At 37.9% G+C, this 16134-nt stretch overlaps 1 protein-coding gene across 1 annotated transcript; it reads left to right on the forward strand.

Moving 5' to 3' along the window:
• Positions 1-2950: 2950 nt before the first annotated feature.
• Positions 2951-5983, forward strand: LOC113283178 (COBRA-like protein 7). Its single transcript, XM_026532352.1, has 2 exons — positions 2951-3768; positions 4200-5983. Exons 1-2 carry the CDS (start codon positions 3156-3158, stop codon positions 5612-5614), a joined length of 2028 nt encoding a protein of 675 aa, XP_026388137.1. The 5' UTR covers positions 2951-3155; the 3' UTR covers positions 5615-5983.
• The last annotated feature ends 10151 nt before the right edge of the window (positions 5984-16134 follow it).

Raw genomic sequence — 16134 nt, forward strand, 5'->3', positions numbered from 1 at the left:
CGTGGCCACCCTTAGTTACTAAACTACCCTCACTTATTTTTTATCACAACAATGCAACAAAGGGCAATACTGTAACTTGATAATCTAATTGAAAAACACTTAATTTGGATCTTCGTTTTCTTTGTCGCTCTCCTTTTTTTTCCTTGAACACCCCCACCGTCAATAGACATCGCCACCACGGTAAACAACGCCATCATCACCAACGTTGTAACCAGTACCACCACCGTAATCAGCACTTCTGCTAACTTTCATTAAAACTAAAATTAAAAATTCAATTTTTTCAGTTCATCATTGAATACTTCACCGCCAACACTCCATAACCAGTAGCACCACCAACACCATCACCGTAATTGTGTAAATTTTAAAATAATGAAATGATGAGAATAATTATTAAGACTTCGTATTGAATCCCCTCAAACGTCCTAATCTTGCCAACAATTAAATAAATCCATTTTGCAAATTTCAACAATTTTTTTTTAAAGAAAACCAAATTTCAACAAATTTGATCGACCTCAAGTTCAACTTATTTTAAATTCGATAAAATGGAAATTTTAATTCTTTCTGAAAAAAATTGATTCATAGCAACCGATTACTTCAATTCCCTACATGCCATTCATGTTTTAACTGAGTTGGGTACCCAATTAGTGGCGACGATGTTAGTGTGAGTGTAGCAGGTAAAACAAAAATAACGCAAAATGATCTTGAAATCTTTTCAAAGCCTTCGTCTCCTCAAGCAGATTAGTAAATTACACACATATTTATATAACACAATTCCTGCAATAATTTTTGTCTCAATATTCAATCACTTCATTCAATTGATCGAGTTACACAAATATGCTCCACTAATTTGATGCTTTAATCGTTCGAAGATTTGGGTATTAGTTGTTATGAATATTGTCTCTCGAGAGAGAAACAAAAAAGGAAGATAGGAAGAGGAAAAAAAGATAACATAGTATGACCAGGTGGGTGAGAAGACAAAGTTGGGGTTTCCGAATCACGACAAGTGTTTATTTTTTCCTTCTACAACCATAAATGTATGTTTTGGTGAAAACAATTCCGTCTCACACATGCAATGAGGTTTTGCACTTTGGTACTGACAAAATGCACATGTCAGCGCTATGAGAATGAGAAAGAAAATAGACTAAATTCTTTTATTCATTTATTTATTTTTCAACGGAAATGCTAGTTGCCTCCCTATTCTCCACCTTCCTATTCACCTCCCTATAATCTAAACCCCACATCCATATCGAGATTCACTTCAAGGTTCAGGTGGGGTTCACCATTCCCCTAACATGGAGTTTAGATTGCAGGAAGGAAAATAAGGAGGTGGAGATTAGGGAACCAAATAGCACTTCCGATTTTTCAAAATCGGTAATCAACCAATAAGTTATGGAGAGATTTCTTTTCAAGTTCTTGTTACAATTTAAATGCAAAAATAATAAGTAAACTATGCTTGCTCTTGTATGGATACTTTGATAGTTTTTTTGTTCGCATTTTATTTTCGTTGTGTAAATGGATATTAACGCTCAAGTAACAAAATCATATAAACTTTAGAACGCACATTCATCGATTAAAGCGGCGGGCGTATCAGGCGTGCAATTTAACTAGTCCTCCTAAATAAGAGTCTCAATAAGACTTCCACGTAGGATTTGCTATAAGAGGAGGAAGAAGCTTTTTTTTCTTTTTTTTTATCTTAGATTTCGATTGTTTCTTATTTGAGCTCTTTGCTCTCTTTTAAGTAGGAATCGTCACCGACCAACAAAGGGAAGTTGCAATCAATCAATGGAAATAATTTTTCTCTAGCGCTGCTAGATCATATTTGATCTAGCAGCATAGTAATGGAGCATGTGGCACTTTTCGATACTGTCAAACCCAAGCTCTCTAACCTTAGTTAGATGTAAACATATGTTGTACTTTTTGAGTATGTCATTTTTTTCGACTGCATTCCAGATCGAAAAGTATAAATGGTTACTAAGCTCTCACAATTGTTTTGCCGTAGTTAATTGTCACCGATGAAGGTTTCTATCATGATGAACACTAAGCTAAGGTGAACCCACTTCTGCATGTTTCTCCAATTTAATGAATGGCTACCGTGGGTGGTGGTGGCAAAATTGTGGTGAATATTTGTTTAATTAGGTCTGTCGTAATGAACACTGGAAACTAGAAGATGCAATTGTTGTTGATCCTGGAGATAAATCAGAATCAAGGTTGGTGATATAATCCCTGCTGATGTCCGTTTTCTTGAAGGAGATCCTATCATATTCAGCCGGGTGTGTTTAGCTAGCTACTAGCTTTGCAGTTTAATTATGGATATACATGACGAATGGATGTTAAATCTACGGGACTATATTGATTCATAATTGTTGAATCTCAACTGTTCTGCCATTGCAGTAGCTCTTATTCGCAAATCTTCATAGATAATGAATTACCCAGCAATTCATGTCTTATCTTGTCAAAAATCGGAGCTATCTAAAATAAGGTTAAAGTTTACATTTAACTAGGGTTAATTTGGGTTGGATGACATCACGAAAATGCCATGTGCTAGGCTATTATGCTACGAGATCAAGTTTGATCTAGCAGCGCGAAATCAAAACTTTTTCCTCAATGTATCATGCCAAACGACTTCTTCTCATTCTTGTTTAGGCATGCAAACGACTTGGTTGATAGCGTGTGGCATTGTTGTTGACATCACATTCTTGAAATACTGTCTAAAGCAAAACACCAAAGGAATAAAATCATATGCAACTCTAAACAAATCATTGATCAATTCAACAAATTACAATAATAATCATAATAAAAAATAAAAATAAATGGCAGTAGTAAAAACGATCAAAAATTCGACCTAGAACCGGAAAAACCGGTAGCTAACATGATAATTCCATTCAGACAGAAAAGAAAAAGAAAACAGTCTTTCCAAGTCTCAAGTAATAATGTCGTAGTAGTGCTGAACGACTCAAACAAAGCCGGCACCACCTTTTTCTTTTTCTTTTTCATTTCAAATTCAAATCTCACAGCTTTTCCTAAGCTGTACCCTCCATTCGCTGTACGCGTCTCTCCACATCATTCTTCATAAAACTCATCTCTCTATCTCAGTTTCTTCCCTCAAGTTCAGAATCAGACTCAGATCTCCATTCGCTGAACCCTAACTCAAAATCATGGGTTTGATTCACATATTATTGATTTTGAATGTCCTATCGCTTGTCCCAATCTCAATCTCACAAACACCACCAGCAGCAACTACACCACCAGCGGCAACTACACCACCAGCAGCGACAACACCACCAGCTCCACCACTGGCACCACCACCACCGCCGCCAATTTCAGATACTTGTAATGGAGTATTCTTATCATACACCCACACAAAAGCAAGACAATTAACTCCCAACACAACTGATCCATCGGACCAGCCTTACAGATTTGAATCGACTGCAAGGATTTTGAATAACGGCTTGGATGAATTGAAATCTTGGAGGTTGTATATAGGGTTTCAACATGAGGAGTATATAGTTTCAGCTACTAATGCTGTGTTAGCAGATGGTACACCTTTTCCTGCTAATACTACTAGTCTTGAAGGCGGTGCTGTTTTTGCTGGTTTTCCTAGTACTGATTTGATGACTGCTATTGAAACTGCTGGTGATTTGCCACAAATGGAAGCTAAGATTGATTTAGTTGGTACTGTATTTGGGGTAAAACGTCCTCTGGTACCTATGCCTAAGAATATTTCTCTTGTTAATGATGGATTTGCTTGTCCTTCCCCGAAAATGCAAGGTAATAACCTTAATTCCATCTCATTTTTCTCCCACTTATTGATTTCTGTTGGTGAATTGCTTAGCTTATATTGATTTTGTGCTTGAAATTGATAGTATCATGTGTTCTATAAGAAATGAATTTAGAATTTGTTTTCTCCGTGTTATTGCTGTGGGTTATGGTTATTTCAATTTGTTCTGGTGGTAGGAATTAGAATGCTTGCTAACGAGTTTCAAGCTTAGGTTGTTGGTATCAGTATAACTCTATTGAGGAGGCATATGGGGCTTATGGTTATTGAACAGATTAAATATTTAAGTCAAGTATTTCTTGATATTGAATTTTGTACTTCAATTGATATGATGTGTGTTTTGCGGTCTCTCTTTTCTGTATGAAATCAAGTGCTTCTTGTAATTGAATGTGTGTCATTCATTCATTGTGAATGACTTCTGCAGGGAACAGTTCAATGTACGTTTGTTGTGTGAAAGACCCAGATTTTGTAGCAAATGTTACCAAAGAAGAGTATGAAACTCGTAAAAAAGGTGATTTGGTGATCATGTATGATATTCTGAGATCGTATGATTCCGAATATTATGCTCAAGTTTCTATATCGAATTATAATCCACTTGGGCGATTGGATTATTGGAAATTGAGTTGGACGTGGATGAGACAGGAGTTCATTAACACCATGAGGGGAGCATATCCGTCGATTGTGGATTCAAGAGATTGCACATTTGGACCTCAGGGGATTCACTACAAGGATATGGATTTCGCTAATGTTTTGAATTGCCAAAAAAATCCGACTATTGTTGATCTACCTCTTGAGAAAACAAATGATACAACTCTAGGAATGATACCATTTTGTTGCAGAAATGGAACTATCTTACCTCCTTCTATGGATCCAAGCAGGTCAACTTCCATCTTCCAGTTACAAGTTAAAAAGATGCCACCATATCTCAACAAGACGGATCTTGTTCCACCACAGAACTTTCAGATAAATGGCACACTCAATCCAGATTTCAAGTGTGGGTCACCAATTCGTGTTAGTCCAAGTTTATTCCCAGATTCAAGTGGGTTACCGATTAATAAGACTGCAGTTTCGAGTTGGCAAGTTGTGTGCAACATTACACAACCAAAGGATGCAAGTCCCAAATGTTGTGTCTCATTCTCAGCGTTTTATAACGAATCTGTCATTCCGTGCAAGACATGTGCTTGTGGTTGCCCTAAAAATCCAAGCAGTACCTGTAGTACCACTGCACCAGCTCGTCTTCTTCCATCAGATGCTCTTTTGGTTCCATTTGACAACCGGACTCTGAAGGCCAGAGCTTGGGCTGCAATTAAACACTTGCCGATCTCAGAACCTGCACCATGTCCAGATAATTGTGGAGTCAGCATTAATTGGCACGTGAACTCAGATTACGCAAAAGGTTGGAGTGCAAGGATCACTCTCTTTAACTGGGGCGAAACTAATTTTGCAGATTGGTTTGCTGCAATGCAATTTAGGAAGGCTGTTCCTGGGTTCGAGAAAACATATTCCTTCAACGGCACTGCACTTAATGGCTCTGAGAACACCATCTTCATGCAGGGTCTTCCAGGTCTGAATTACCTCGTAGGAGAAGTAGATGGAGCAAAACCAGAAAAAGATCCCCGGGTTCCAGGAAAACAGCAATCTGTTATTTCATTTTCTAAGAAGAAGACTCCTGGATTAGACATAGTTGCAGGCGATGGGTTTCCGACAAAGGTTTTCTTCAACGGGGAGGAATGTTCTCTTCCTTCAGTACTTCCATCCAGTGCTTCTATAATTAGTTCAGTAAAAAGCATTTGGGCAGTCGTTTTAGGTTTTGTGGTTCTCATGTCGATGCAGCAATGAGGGCTCCCCTTTTTTTTGTTAATGAAGGATTCTTTATTCTTTTTGGCGGTATTATCGTTCAGGAACTCCAAATTTCTGGTTCATGAGATAGCCTGAATGATGAAAATATGGAATCCAGCTACCTTTGGAGTAGTATGAACTTTTCATATTCTTCTGGTTCAAAAATATGTCACCTGTTTTTGGAGCTTCTCCACTAAAGATATGTAGTTATTAGAAGTTTGTAATGTTGATATATATTTGGTTGCAGTATACTAGAACAGTATTAAACAGCGTGACTCAAGATTACTTGTGTTTTTCTTTTAGTCTTCCAAACATTTTGTTTGATTATACCATCAATTTACCTTTGTTGTTCTTCTGGTCTACAAACAATATGGTTCCATCAGCCTTCTGTGCATTCTCTTGTATTCCAATGTTTTCCACGTTTTCTTTGTCTATATTACATACAAGTTTGACTTGGATAGTACCAACATACAATCTAACCTCATAAATGAATAAATAACCTTAACGAATGAATTCTTTTGAGTACTTAGAAGCCCGACGAAACATGAAGAATCTTATCATGGGTTCCAAGTTTTTGGTTTTGAGGGCTCACAAGATGATAAAATCATGTCATCAAATGACTAGAATACTCTCTATTAGTTAGTGCTAATGAGTCCTGATGATTAGAATTACTTAACTAAGTAAGGTTAATGATTAGATTGAACTAATAGCTCAATTGATAATTGGTGTTTCAAAATCAAAATGTAAATAATTCTTTTTTGATTTTTTAAATTTAACATACGGTCGTGAAATCAAACCACAAATACTCTCTGCGATGGAAAAACCCAACCGTAAGTATTATATACAGTTTGATTTCCAATCGTAAGCACAACATACCCAAAGTCGTTTACGCTTAAGAAAACTAGGTTCAAGTTTTTTTTGAAAAGGGCTAAGAGTTGAAATGCCGCAATTTTTTTTGAAAGTAAGGATGAAATGCCAGGAAACCGGAAAATTACATATGATCTGCCGAATATTGTCCTGGTATCATTTCAGGACATACCTTGTTATGAGCTTTGAGCAACAGACCTGTATTCAAAGGAAATTTTATTTTTATCTAATACAATAAACTTATTTAAAAAAGCCGTTAATTCTTCTTTCCATGAATTGAAATTTGTAGATTTCTAGCCTCCACCGTAAATTTATCAGCCACATAAATGCCCCAATTTGGAGAGGTCGTTTGTGGAAATATCCCAAAATTTGAAAAAACTAAATAAAATGCCCCGTTCTCAAGTTAGCCGTTGGAAGGTCAATTTGTGACACATGCGAACTCACATGTGTGAAATAAAGACGGCTTTAACCCTAATTTCTAAAATTGATGGAATGATGCCACGTCATAGTTTAATCAACAGTCAGGAATTTAAAGATAGAGCATGTGACAAACACGTGTGAACTCCCATCTACTGAAAGGGCCTTTGTGTTTCACGAAAATGACTTCCATATCCTATGTTCTAGGATTGCGACTGAAAAAGCGTGGGTTTAACAACCACACCCAATATTTTGTTCGGCAATCTGAATAGACAAACTCCAATTTACTTTCAAGAGAATCAACTAGACAGTCGGACTCAATCTATAGAAAAGTATATCAAAGAGTTATATCTCAATTTCTCAATTCAATCTGCAATCAAACAAATAAGAATATGCGAGCCCGATTGAATAATAGAAATAACTTGGACGGTATCACAAACCAATATCCAAGTGTCAATCAATTCAATCAACAATCCAAATGTCGGATTCAAGAATTGATTGAACTTAACGCACAACCTGTGATATTTCTATTATATAACAAAATATAATGCGGAAAAGAAATAACACAGACACCAGAAATTTTATTAACGAGGAAACCGCAAATGCAAAAAAACCCGGGACCTATTCCAGCTTTGAACACCACACTGTATTAAGCTGATACAAACACTAGCCTACTACCAATGAACTTCGGAATGGAATGTAGTTGAGCCCTAACAAATCTCACACTGATCAAGGTACAATTGCGCTCCTTACGTCTCTGAACCCCATCATCATTCTACGCACTTGATTCCCTTAGTTGATCTCACCGCAACTAAGAGTTGCTACGACCCAAAGGCGAAGACTTGATAAACAAATCTATCTCACACAGAAAAGTCTACTGGAATAGATAAATCTGTCTCCCACAGAAATACCTATGAGTTTTGTTCCGTCTTTTGATAAATCAAGGTGCACATGAACCAATTGGCAAACCGGACTTATATTCCTGAATAATAGCCTAGTATTATCAATCACCTCACAATAATCTTAATCGTATGGAAGCGAAACAAGATATTGTGGAATCACAAACGATGAGACGAAGATGTTTGTGACTACTTTTAATCTTGCCTATCGGAGATAAATCTCAAGCAAATATTAGCAAAGATAATACTCAATCACGATAGTAGAAGTAAGATCAGAACACACAACTACAAATAAAATAGTTGTTAAACTCCTCCCTTATATAGTTTTCAAATCAGGGTTTGCAATCTAAGTTACCTTGGTAACAAAGCATTCAATATTCACAGTTAGATGAAAACTTGATTAGATTCAAGCTAATATCTTTCAACCGTTAGATCGAACTTAGCTTGTTATACACAAATGAAATGTACCTTCATTTAGGTTTGAGTAACCGTACCTAAACGTGTATACTAGGTTGGCTCAACAGTAGTTAACTGAAGTTAGCTATATGAACATTCTCATATCAACCTTATTCATCTTAATCACAACTAGTTCAAATGACTCAAATGAAACTAGTTATAGAGTTGTTCAATTGCTACATTCTCATAGAAGTATACAAGAACACAATTGAAGCAAAATCGGTTTGATTCACTCGAATCAATTCATGAACATTATAGCCACGGATTGCATAGAATGCACTCCTTATTATATAAATGTATTAGTTCATGAAAAAACCGATTCTAGAACTTTAACCACTCAAGTATGCAAACGGGTACGCATACTTAAGTAGTCGGACTGAGTTTGGGTTCGCCAGTATGCAAACTGGTACACATACCTCCAAACACATCAGAAATTCCCGGACCCAAACCTTACGCCAGTACGCGTACCGGTATGTGTACTTAGGCTCCCAAACTTTCACAAACCAACAGGTACGTATACGGGTATGCATACTATGGTTCCCGGACATGGATCACATATATGCACGGATACATACTATGTTCATAGTCCAGTAATGGTTAAGTGTTCTAAACTCTATTTCAATCATTGAAACATTCTTAGAGGATGACAATAGCTGTTTTCACGAACTATTAGCATCAAATAAATTTTCAAGTTATTGAAATAATCATAACGAAACATTCCAAGTCTATACCAAATGATTGTATCACACAAACCATGTAAGATGTTACTCGGAGATTTTCACATGATCATCTTTTGACTTTCGTCCAGAATATAAGATGAACTTGGTTGAAGCGAAAGCTTACCAACACATATTTCGAGAAATATGTAAGCGAGTTAAACTCAGCTCGAAATCTCAAATGTGCATAATCGAATACTATATAGCAATACGACTTTTGTCTCACTATAAGAGATAAAGTAGAAATAGACTTTCCAAGTGATATATGAGATTTAGTCTCCACATAACTTTTGTTGATTAAGTTCCACAAGCTCTCCTTAGTAGTTATTCTTCTTCAAATGATGAACATCGTGAAGTCTAATGCTCAACTACACAATCTATCCTAGTCCGAGACATCTCTATAAGTAGACTAGAAATCAAGACTTACAGTTTTGATCACTGACATTGACAAACAAGCTTGAAATAGAAATGTTTGCGAGTTTGACCGAGCAGTGCTCTAACAGTGATAGTGGCAATTTTTTTTTTTTTTAAAATGGACGGCTAACATGTTTTGTTTTAGAAATTCCCATCATGTCCTATTATCTAAGATGCTGACACGTGGTAGATGCTTGAAATGGACGGCTACCGATTCCGACCATTAAAATTCAAACGGTCATCTTCTACTTTTCTCATCCATATTTCTATAAATTAAGATATGGAGTCTCTTTTTGAGTATATGTGCAACAATAACAAAAAATTCAGGCCTTTTTACGTCAACACAATGGCTTGTAGCTCAAATGTAACAAAGGTAAGTTTAATTAGAATAAGTTCGATTCATATTTAAGGTTCATATAATAATGATTATGATCTTTGTATACAATTTTCAGGAATGTGAAATGTCATGTGTAACAAAAAAATCCATGAATCCATTGATTGTCCTTGGCTTCATTCAAGGTGTAAATTTTTTCCCTACAATGATATTCGCAAACCTCAAAGAGTTGAAGATGGTGTGAATTTGGGGAAGAAATTCTTGATCTGCTTTAGTACAATGTGTTCCTGTTTCGAATGGTTCGAGGATTCAACTGATGCAATTAAATCTATAGCACCTCAGTATAAGGGAGATTGTTATGCTTGTGTTGGTGATCATGATTTGATGAATGTCCTTGGTCACAGAGTCCTTGTGTCAACCCTAAATGCAATTCATACAAATTTTAAAATTGGAAAAACCCTAATTTTTAAAACCCATCACAATCCCCAATTCAGAAACCCTAATTTCATCACTGAATCATGTTAAACGTTAACTATAATCGACTAAAAAAATAAAACAAATCATTCATGTGTCAATTTTAACAAAAACAATTAAGGGGGTTCGGATTACTTACTGTTTTAGCAAAGAAGAACAATTATTTTCCAAGAACTCAAGCACCACCATCGACAGCCATGGATGAACTCAACGTTCTCGATTTAACTCTTCCTCTCTGGATCTGTTTCTCTATCTAGGTCTTTTAGAGTATTGCTCGGTCGAACTCGCATGCGTTGATATCTCAAGCATGTTTGTCAATGTTAGTGATCAAAACTATAAGTATTTATTTCTAGTCTATTATAGCTAAGGTCTCGGACTAGGATAAAAAGTGTAGTTGAGCTCAAGAACTCCATGGCAATTATCATACAAGACGAAGGACTACTCAAGGAACTGGTAGATCTTCATCGACTAAAAGGTATGTGGAGACCTAAACTTATATATCACTCAAAAGTCTATTTATCTCCTATCTTGAGACAAAAGTCGTTTTGCTATATAGACTTAGATTATACACATTTGGTATTTCGAGCTGAGTTTACCTCGCCTATCTATTTCTCGAAATATGTGTTGGTAAAGCTTTCGCTTTAGCCAAGTTCATCTTTACCTAGTGACGAAATTCATGTTATGTTTCAATCACTTTGAAAATTGCTCTGACGAGAAATGGTTTGTGAATAACAACTATATAACGTCCTCTGAGAATGTTTCAATGATTGAAATGAGAGTTTAGACTATATAACCATTTGGAGGATATAAGCATTGTTGTGGAAACACATATATGTATAATTCCTTATTGATTCAACCGAAGTTTGCGAACTTTGTTGATCAAGTGAACCGGAGTAGTGCGTGAGCTAAGTCCGCGAACTCAGTCCGCGAACCCAGTCCGTGAACTGGCGAAGTTCTCAAACCCGAGAATTTCTGCTGGAGTTTTTGTGAACTCCATCCGCGAACTTGAGTAGGTTATGTCTAAAAACGATGTTTAGTGAACTTATCTTTATAAACTAAGGAATGCAATTGAAAACCGTGGCTATAGAGTTCATGAAACGATTCATGTGAATCAAATCGTTTTTGCTTCAATTGTGTCTTGTGTAGTACATAAGATTTCCTTGCAATTGAACAACTCTCTAACTAGATCATTTGAGTCATTTGAACTAGTTATGGTGAAGAAGAACATAGTTGATATGAAAGTGATCATATGGCTAACCATTTGGTTAACTATTATTGAACCAACTAATATACAAGTTTGAGTACGGTTACACAAGCCCAGGAACGTGCATTTTATTTGTGTATAACAAGCTATGTTTTCGATCTAATGGTTGATAAATATTAGCTTGAATCTAACCAGGTTTTCATCTAACGGTGAATATTGAATGCTTTGTTACTAAGCTAACATTGATTGCAAACCCTGATTTGAAAGACTATATAAGGGAGAACTCTAGTAACTAGGAAACCTAATCCCCGCACATTCTGTGTGATACTAGTTGTGCTAAGCTAGAGTCGATTCTCCTTTAACCTTTAGTTTCTTCTTCTAAACCAGGTTAACGACTTAAAGACTTCATTGGGATTGTGAATCCAGACCGATATTACTTTTTTTTATAGTTTTGTGATCCAATCTTGCTGTTTCTATCGTACGAGTACAATTGTAATAATTTGCTTGAGATTTCTATCTCCGATAGGCAAGATAAAAAGTAATCACAAACATCTTCGTCTCATCGTTTGTGATTCCACAATATATTTTTTCGTTGCATCGATTAAGACTATTCTGAGGTGATTGATAATACTAGTCTGTTCTTCGGGAATATAAGACCGGTTTATCAATTAGTTCCTGTTCACCTTGATTTATCAAAAGACGGAACAAAACTCATAGGTATATTCATGGGAGACGGATTTATCTATTATCATAGATTTTTCTGTGTGATACAGATTTGTTTATTAAAGTTTTCTACTTTGGGTCGTAGCAACTCTTAGTTTTGGGTGAGATCATATAAGGGAATCAAGTACGTAGCATCCTGTTGGTGTTAATGGTGGTTTTTAGCTTAGGGTTAAAATCGTAAAACTTTACATCTGACATGACGTCACTACGACCACTAGCACATTTATTGAATCATTCAACATGCCTACGTAAAAATTACTGGGGTACCTTTTTTTTTATATACGCTGTATTCCACGACAGAACCCCCAATACTGACTGGCTACAGGAAATGATTCTCTGATTTGGTTGCCTGACAGGAAAGGTTTGTTTTCAGTTAAGAGTGTGTATAATGTTATGACTAGACACTCTACAGTTACTGCATGTACTAATGCCATACCCCAGCAGGTTTGGAAACATTTATGGAAAGTGAAATTGCCTCACAAAGTCAAGTTGTTTGTTTGGAAATGTGTTAAGGACATTGTTCCAACTAGAGATGAATTGTCTAGATATAAAACTGGCATTGATTTACATTGTAGCTTGTGTGGTTATACTAGTGAATCCAGTGATCATATTTTTCTCAACTGTCCATATGCTAGATCCATCTGGTTAGCCTTAAGCATTAATGTTGGAAATATTTTGACACAACATGGTTCTTTTAGAAATTGGGTTATATCTTGGTTTCACACAGGTGTTAATTTGAATTTTGGAACAGGAATACCAAGAGAAGACATTAACAATCTTCTTATGGTCTTTGTTTGGACATTTTGGAAGGACAAATGTTCCAAATTTTTTCAGAACCATAATCCTAACAGGATTATGAGCTTGTATAGTATTAATAAGATGATCTATCATGTCCCAAATATTAATGTTGTTTCTAATCCTTAGTTGCAGGTTCATAAATGGAATCCTCCAGATTTTGGTTATATTAAAATCAATGTAAATGCTTCTTATAATAAAGAAAATCTTCAGGGTGCTACAGGTCTAATTATTAGTGATTTTGCAGGTAACTGCCTTGGTGTGCAAGGAAAATATTCAGATAGAGGAATGAAGCAGGGCATTGAAGTGGAGGAACTGGAATGCAGGGCAATGGAGGAAGCATTTTCTCTGGCAATTTCAAAATGTTTTAGTTATGTAGTTTTTGAGTCTGACCATGAAGTCCTGGTTAAGTCCATTAATGAACCAGTTTCTTGTGTTCATTGGATGAATCAAGGCTTAGTTTTGGATATGAAGTATCTTTTGAATAAAATTGATCATTGAAAATGTGTCTCAGTCAGGAGAAATTCCAATGGAGTAGCTGATAAGATTTCCAAGAGGGCTAGACTTCTAAGGGTAGATTTTGAATATTTTGATGATATCCCACCAGATATACAAGGTTGGGTACTTCAAGAACACGCTGTAGTTTCTATCTATATTCAATGAAAATCTTTTTTGAATAAAAAAAAAACATCTCCGCGCCAAGGCATGCCAACCATGTCAGCCGCACAACAGTGCCAATGCCATACCATGCCAGCCACATCTCCGCGCCAAGGAATGCCAACCATGCCATCCACATCTCTGCGCCAAGGCATTCCAACCATGCCAGATGCACCACGGTGCCAATGGCATACCATGCCAGCCACATCTCCGCGCCAAGGCATTCCAGCCGCACCACTGTGCCAAAGGCATGCCATGCCAGCCACATCTCTGCGCCAAGGCATGCCAACCATGCCAGCCGCACCACTGTGCCAAAGGAATGACATGCCAGCCACATCTCCGCGCCAAGGCATGCCAAACATGCCAGCCGCACCACTGTGCCAAAGGCATGTCATGCCAGCCACATCTCCGCGCCAAGGCATGCAACCATGCCAGCCGCACCACTGTGCTAAAGGCATGCCATGCCAGCCACATCTCCGCGCCAAGGTATGCCAACCATGCCAGCCGCACCACTGTGCCAAAGGCATGTCATACCAGCCACATCTCCGCGCCAAGGCATGCCAACCATGCCATCCGCACCACTGTTCCAAAGCCATGCGACCTTACCACCATGCCGCTGGTTGCCAAACGAAGGGTTGCAACAATCAACGACTACCATTCCATCTGAGATGCAGATCTCAGCTATACAAGTTCGCCACCTAACGCATGACAACTTCCGGCCCAAGGCCAAACATCACGGTTTATGCCCAAACCCTAATTTTGGCCGCGCCTAAAACATGCCAAAGCCATGCGTCCCTACCACCATGCCCCTGGCTGCCAAACGAAGGGTTGCAACAATCAACGTCTACCCTTCCATCTGAGATGCAGATATCAGCCGTACAAGTTCGCCACCTAACACATGGCAACTTCCCTCCCAAGGCCAAACATCACAGTTTATGCCAAAACCCTAATTTTGGCCGTGCCTAAAACATGCCAAAGCCACGCGGCCCTACCACCATGCCGATGTCTGCCAAACGAAGGGTTGCAACAATCAACGGCTACCCTTCCATCTGAGATGCAGATCTCAGCCATACAAGTTCTCCACCTAACGCATGGAAACTTCCGGCCCAAGTCCAAACATCACGGTTTATGCCAAAATCCTAATTTTGGCTGCGCCTAAAACATGCCAAAGCCATGCGGTCCTACCACCATGCCGCTGGCTGCCAAACGAAGGGTTGCAACAATCAACGGCTACCCTTCCATCTGAGATGAAGATCTCAGCCGTACACGTTCTCCACCTAACGCATGGAAACTTCCGGCCCAAGTCCAAACATCACGGTTTATGCCAAAACCCTAATTTTGGCCGCGCCTAACACATGCCAAATCCATGCGGCCCTACCACCATGCCGCTGGATGCCAAACGAAGGGTTGCAACAATCAATGGCTACCCTTCCATCTGAGATGCAGATCTCAGCCGTACAAGTTCGCCACCTAACACATGGCAACTTCTGGCCCAAGGCCAAACATCACGGTTTGGGCCAAAACCTCAATTTTGGCCGCCTGAAACATGCCAAAGCGATGCGGCCCTAGCACAGTCAAACGAAGGGTTGCAACAATCAACGACTACCCTTCCACCTGATATGCAGATCTCATCCGTACAAGTTTGCCACCCAATACATGGCAACTTCGGGCCCAAAGCCAAACATCACGGTTAATTTATGCCAAAACTCTAATTTTGGCCGCGCCTAGCTCCAAATGCCTCTTGAATCCCAACATGACTCTGCACAATTGATTCCCTTAGATGGTCTCACACCAACTAGGAGTTTCTTCAACTCACTTGAAGACTTTAAACTAAATCTTCCTCCCACAGGTTAAGCCTATTTATTGATTTCCTGATTTACGATCTAAACAGATGATCAGATCAAACGATAAATCCAGGAGATGGAAATCGATAGCAACTTATATAATAGTCTGGCTATCCTAAAATTTCGGACTTATGCAACCCGAAGTGCACCCTATATTATTATTCACCTCACAAGTTTAAAACTTGCGGAATCCACAAAGTAGGAGACGAAGAGTGTTGATTATTATCTATCTTGATTGATGGAGCAAGGTTCTACAAACAATCAAGATCAGGATACTCAAGTTATCAAGATAAAAGATAACTGGACCTGACTTCACGAATCCCGATGAAGTCTTTGTAGTCGCTAAACCCTAAAAGGGTTTCTGGAGAGGACGACTCTAGATACAACTAGGACAAGCCAAAAATTAGTGTTAGGATTCAAAGATCTCAGTTTCCAAGAGTTCCCCTTATATAGACTTCAAAGCCTAGGTTCCTTGCTTTAGGTTTAAGCTAATATAACTTTGGAACAACCAAGCAATCAATATTCACCATTAGATGAAATTTTTAAATCTTATTCACATATACAAGATATGCACTATGGTTAGGTAAACCGTAACCGAACCGTGTATAAAGACTATGTTCAATATGGTTAGCCGAAACTAGCCTGTTTGAACTTGAAAGCTTAAAACTTATTCTTCATGTTTACAAGACATTAACATTTAGTCACAATTATATAATCTAG

This window comes from Papaver somniferum, chromosome 5 (genome assembly GCF_003573695.1).
Source record: "Papaver somniferum cultivar HN1 chromosome 5, ASM357369v1, whole genome shotgun sequence".
Lineage (NCBI taxonomy): Eukaryota > Viridiplantae > Streptophyta > Magnoliopsida > Ranunculales > Papaveraceae > Papaver > Papaver somniferum.

What these genes read in the sequence shown, in the direction of transcription:
- LOC113283178 (XM_026532352.1), top strand. Translation starts at nt 3,156, where the DNA reads ATGGGTTTGATTCACATATTATTGATTTTGAATGTCCTATCGCTTGTC. An exon ending in TCCTTCCCCGAAAATGCAAG is followed by an intron (nt 3,769 to 4,199) that starts GTAATAACCTTA and finishes TGACTTCTGCAG; the next exon opens with GGAACAGTTCAATGTACGTT.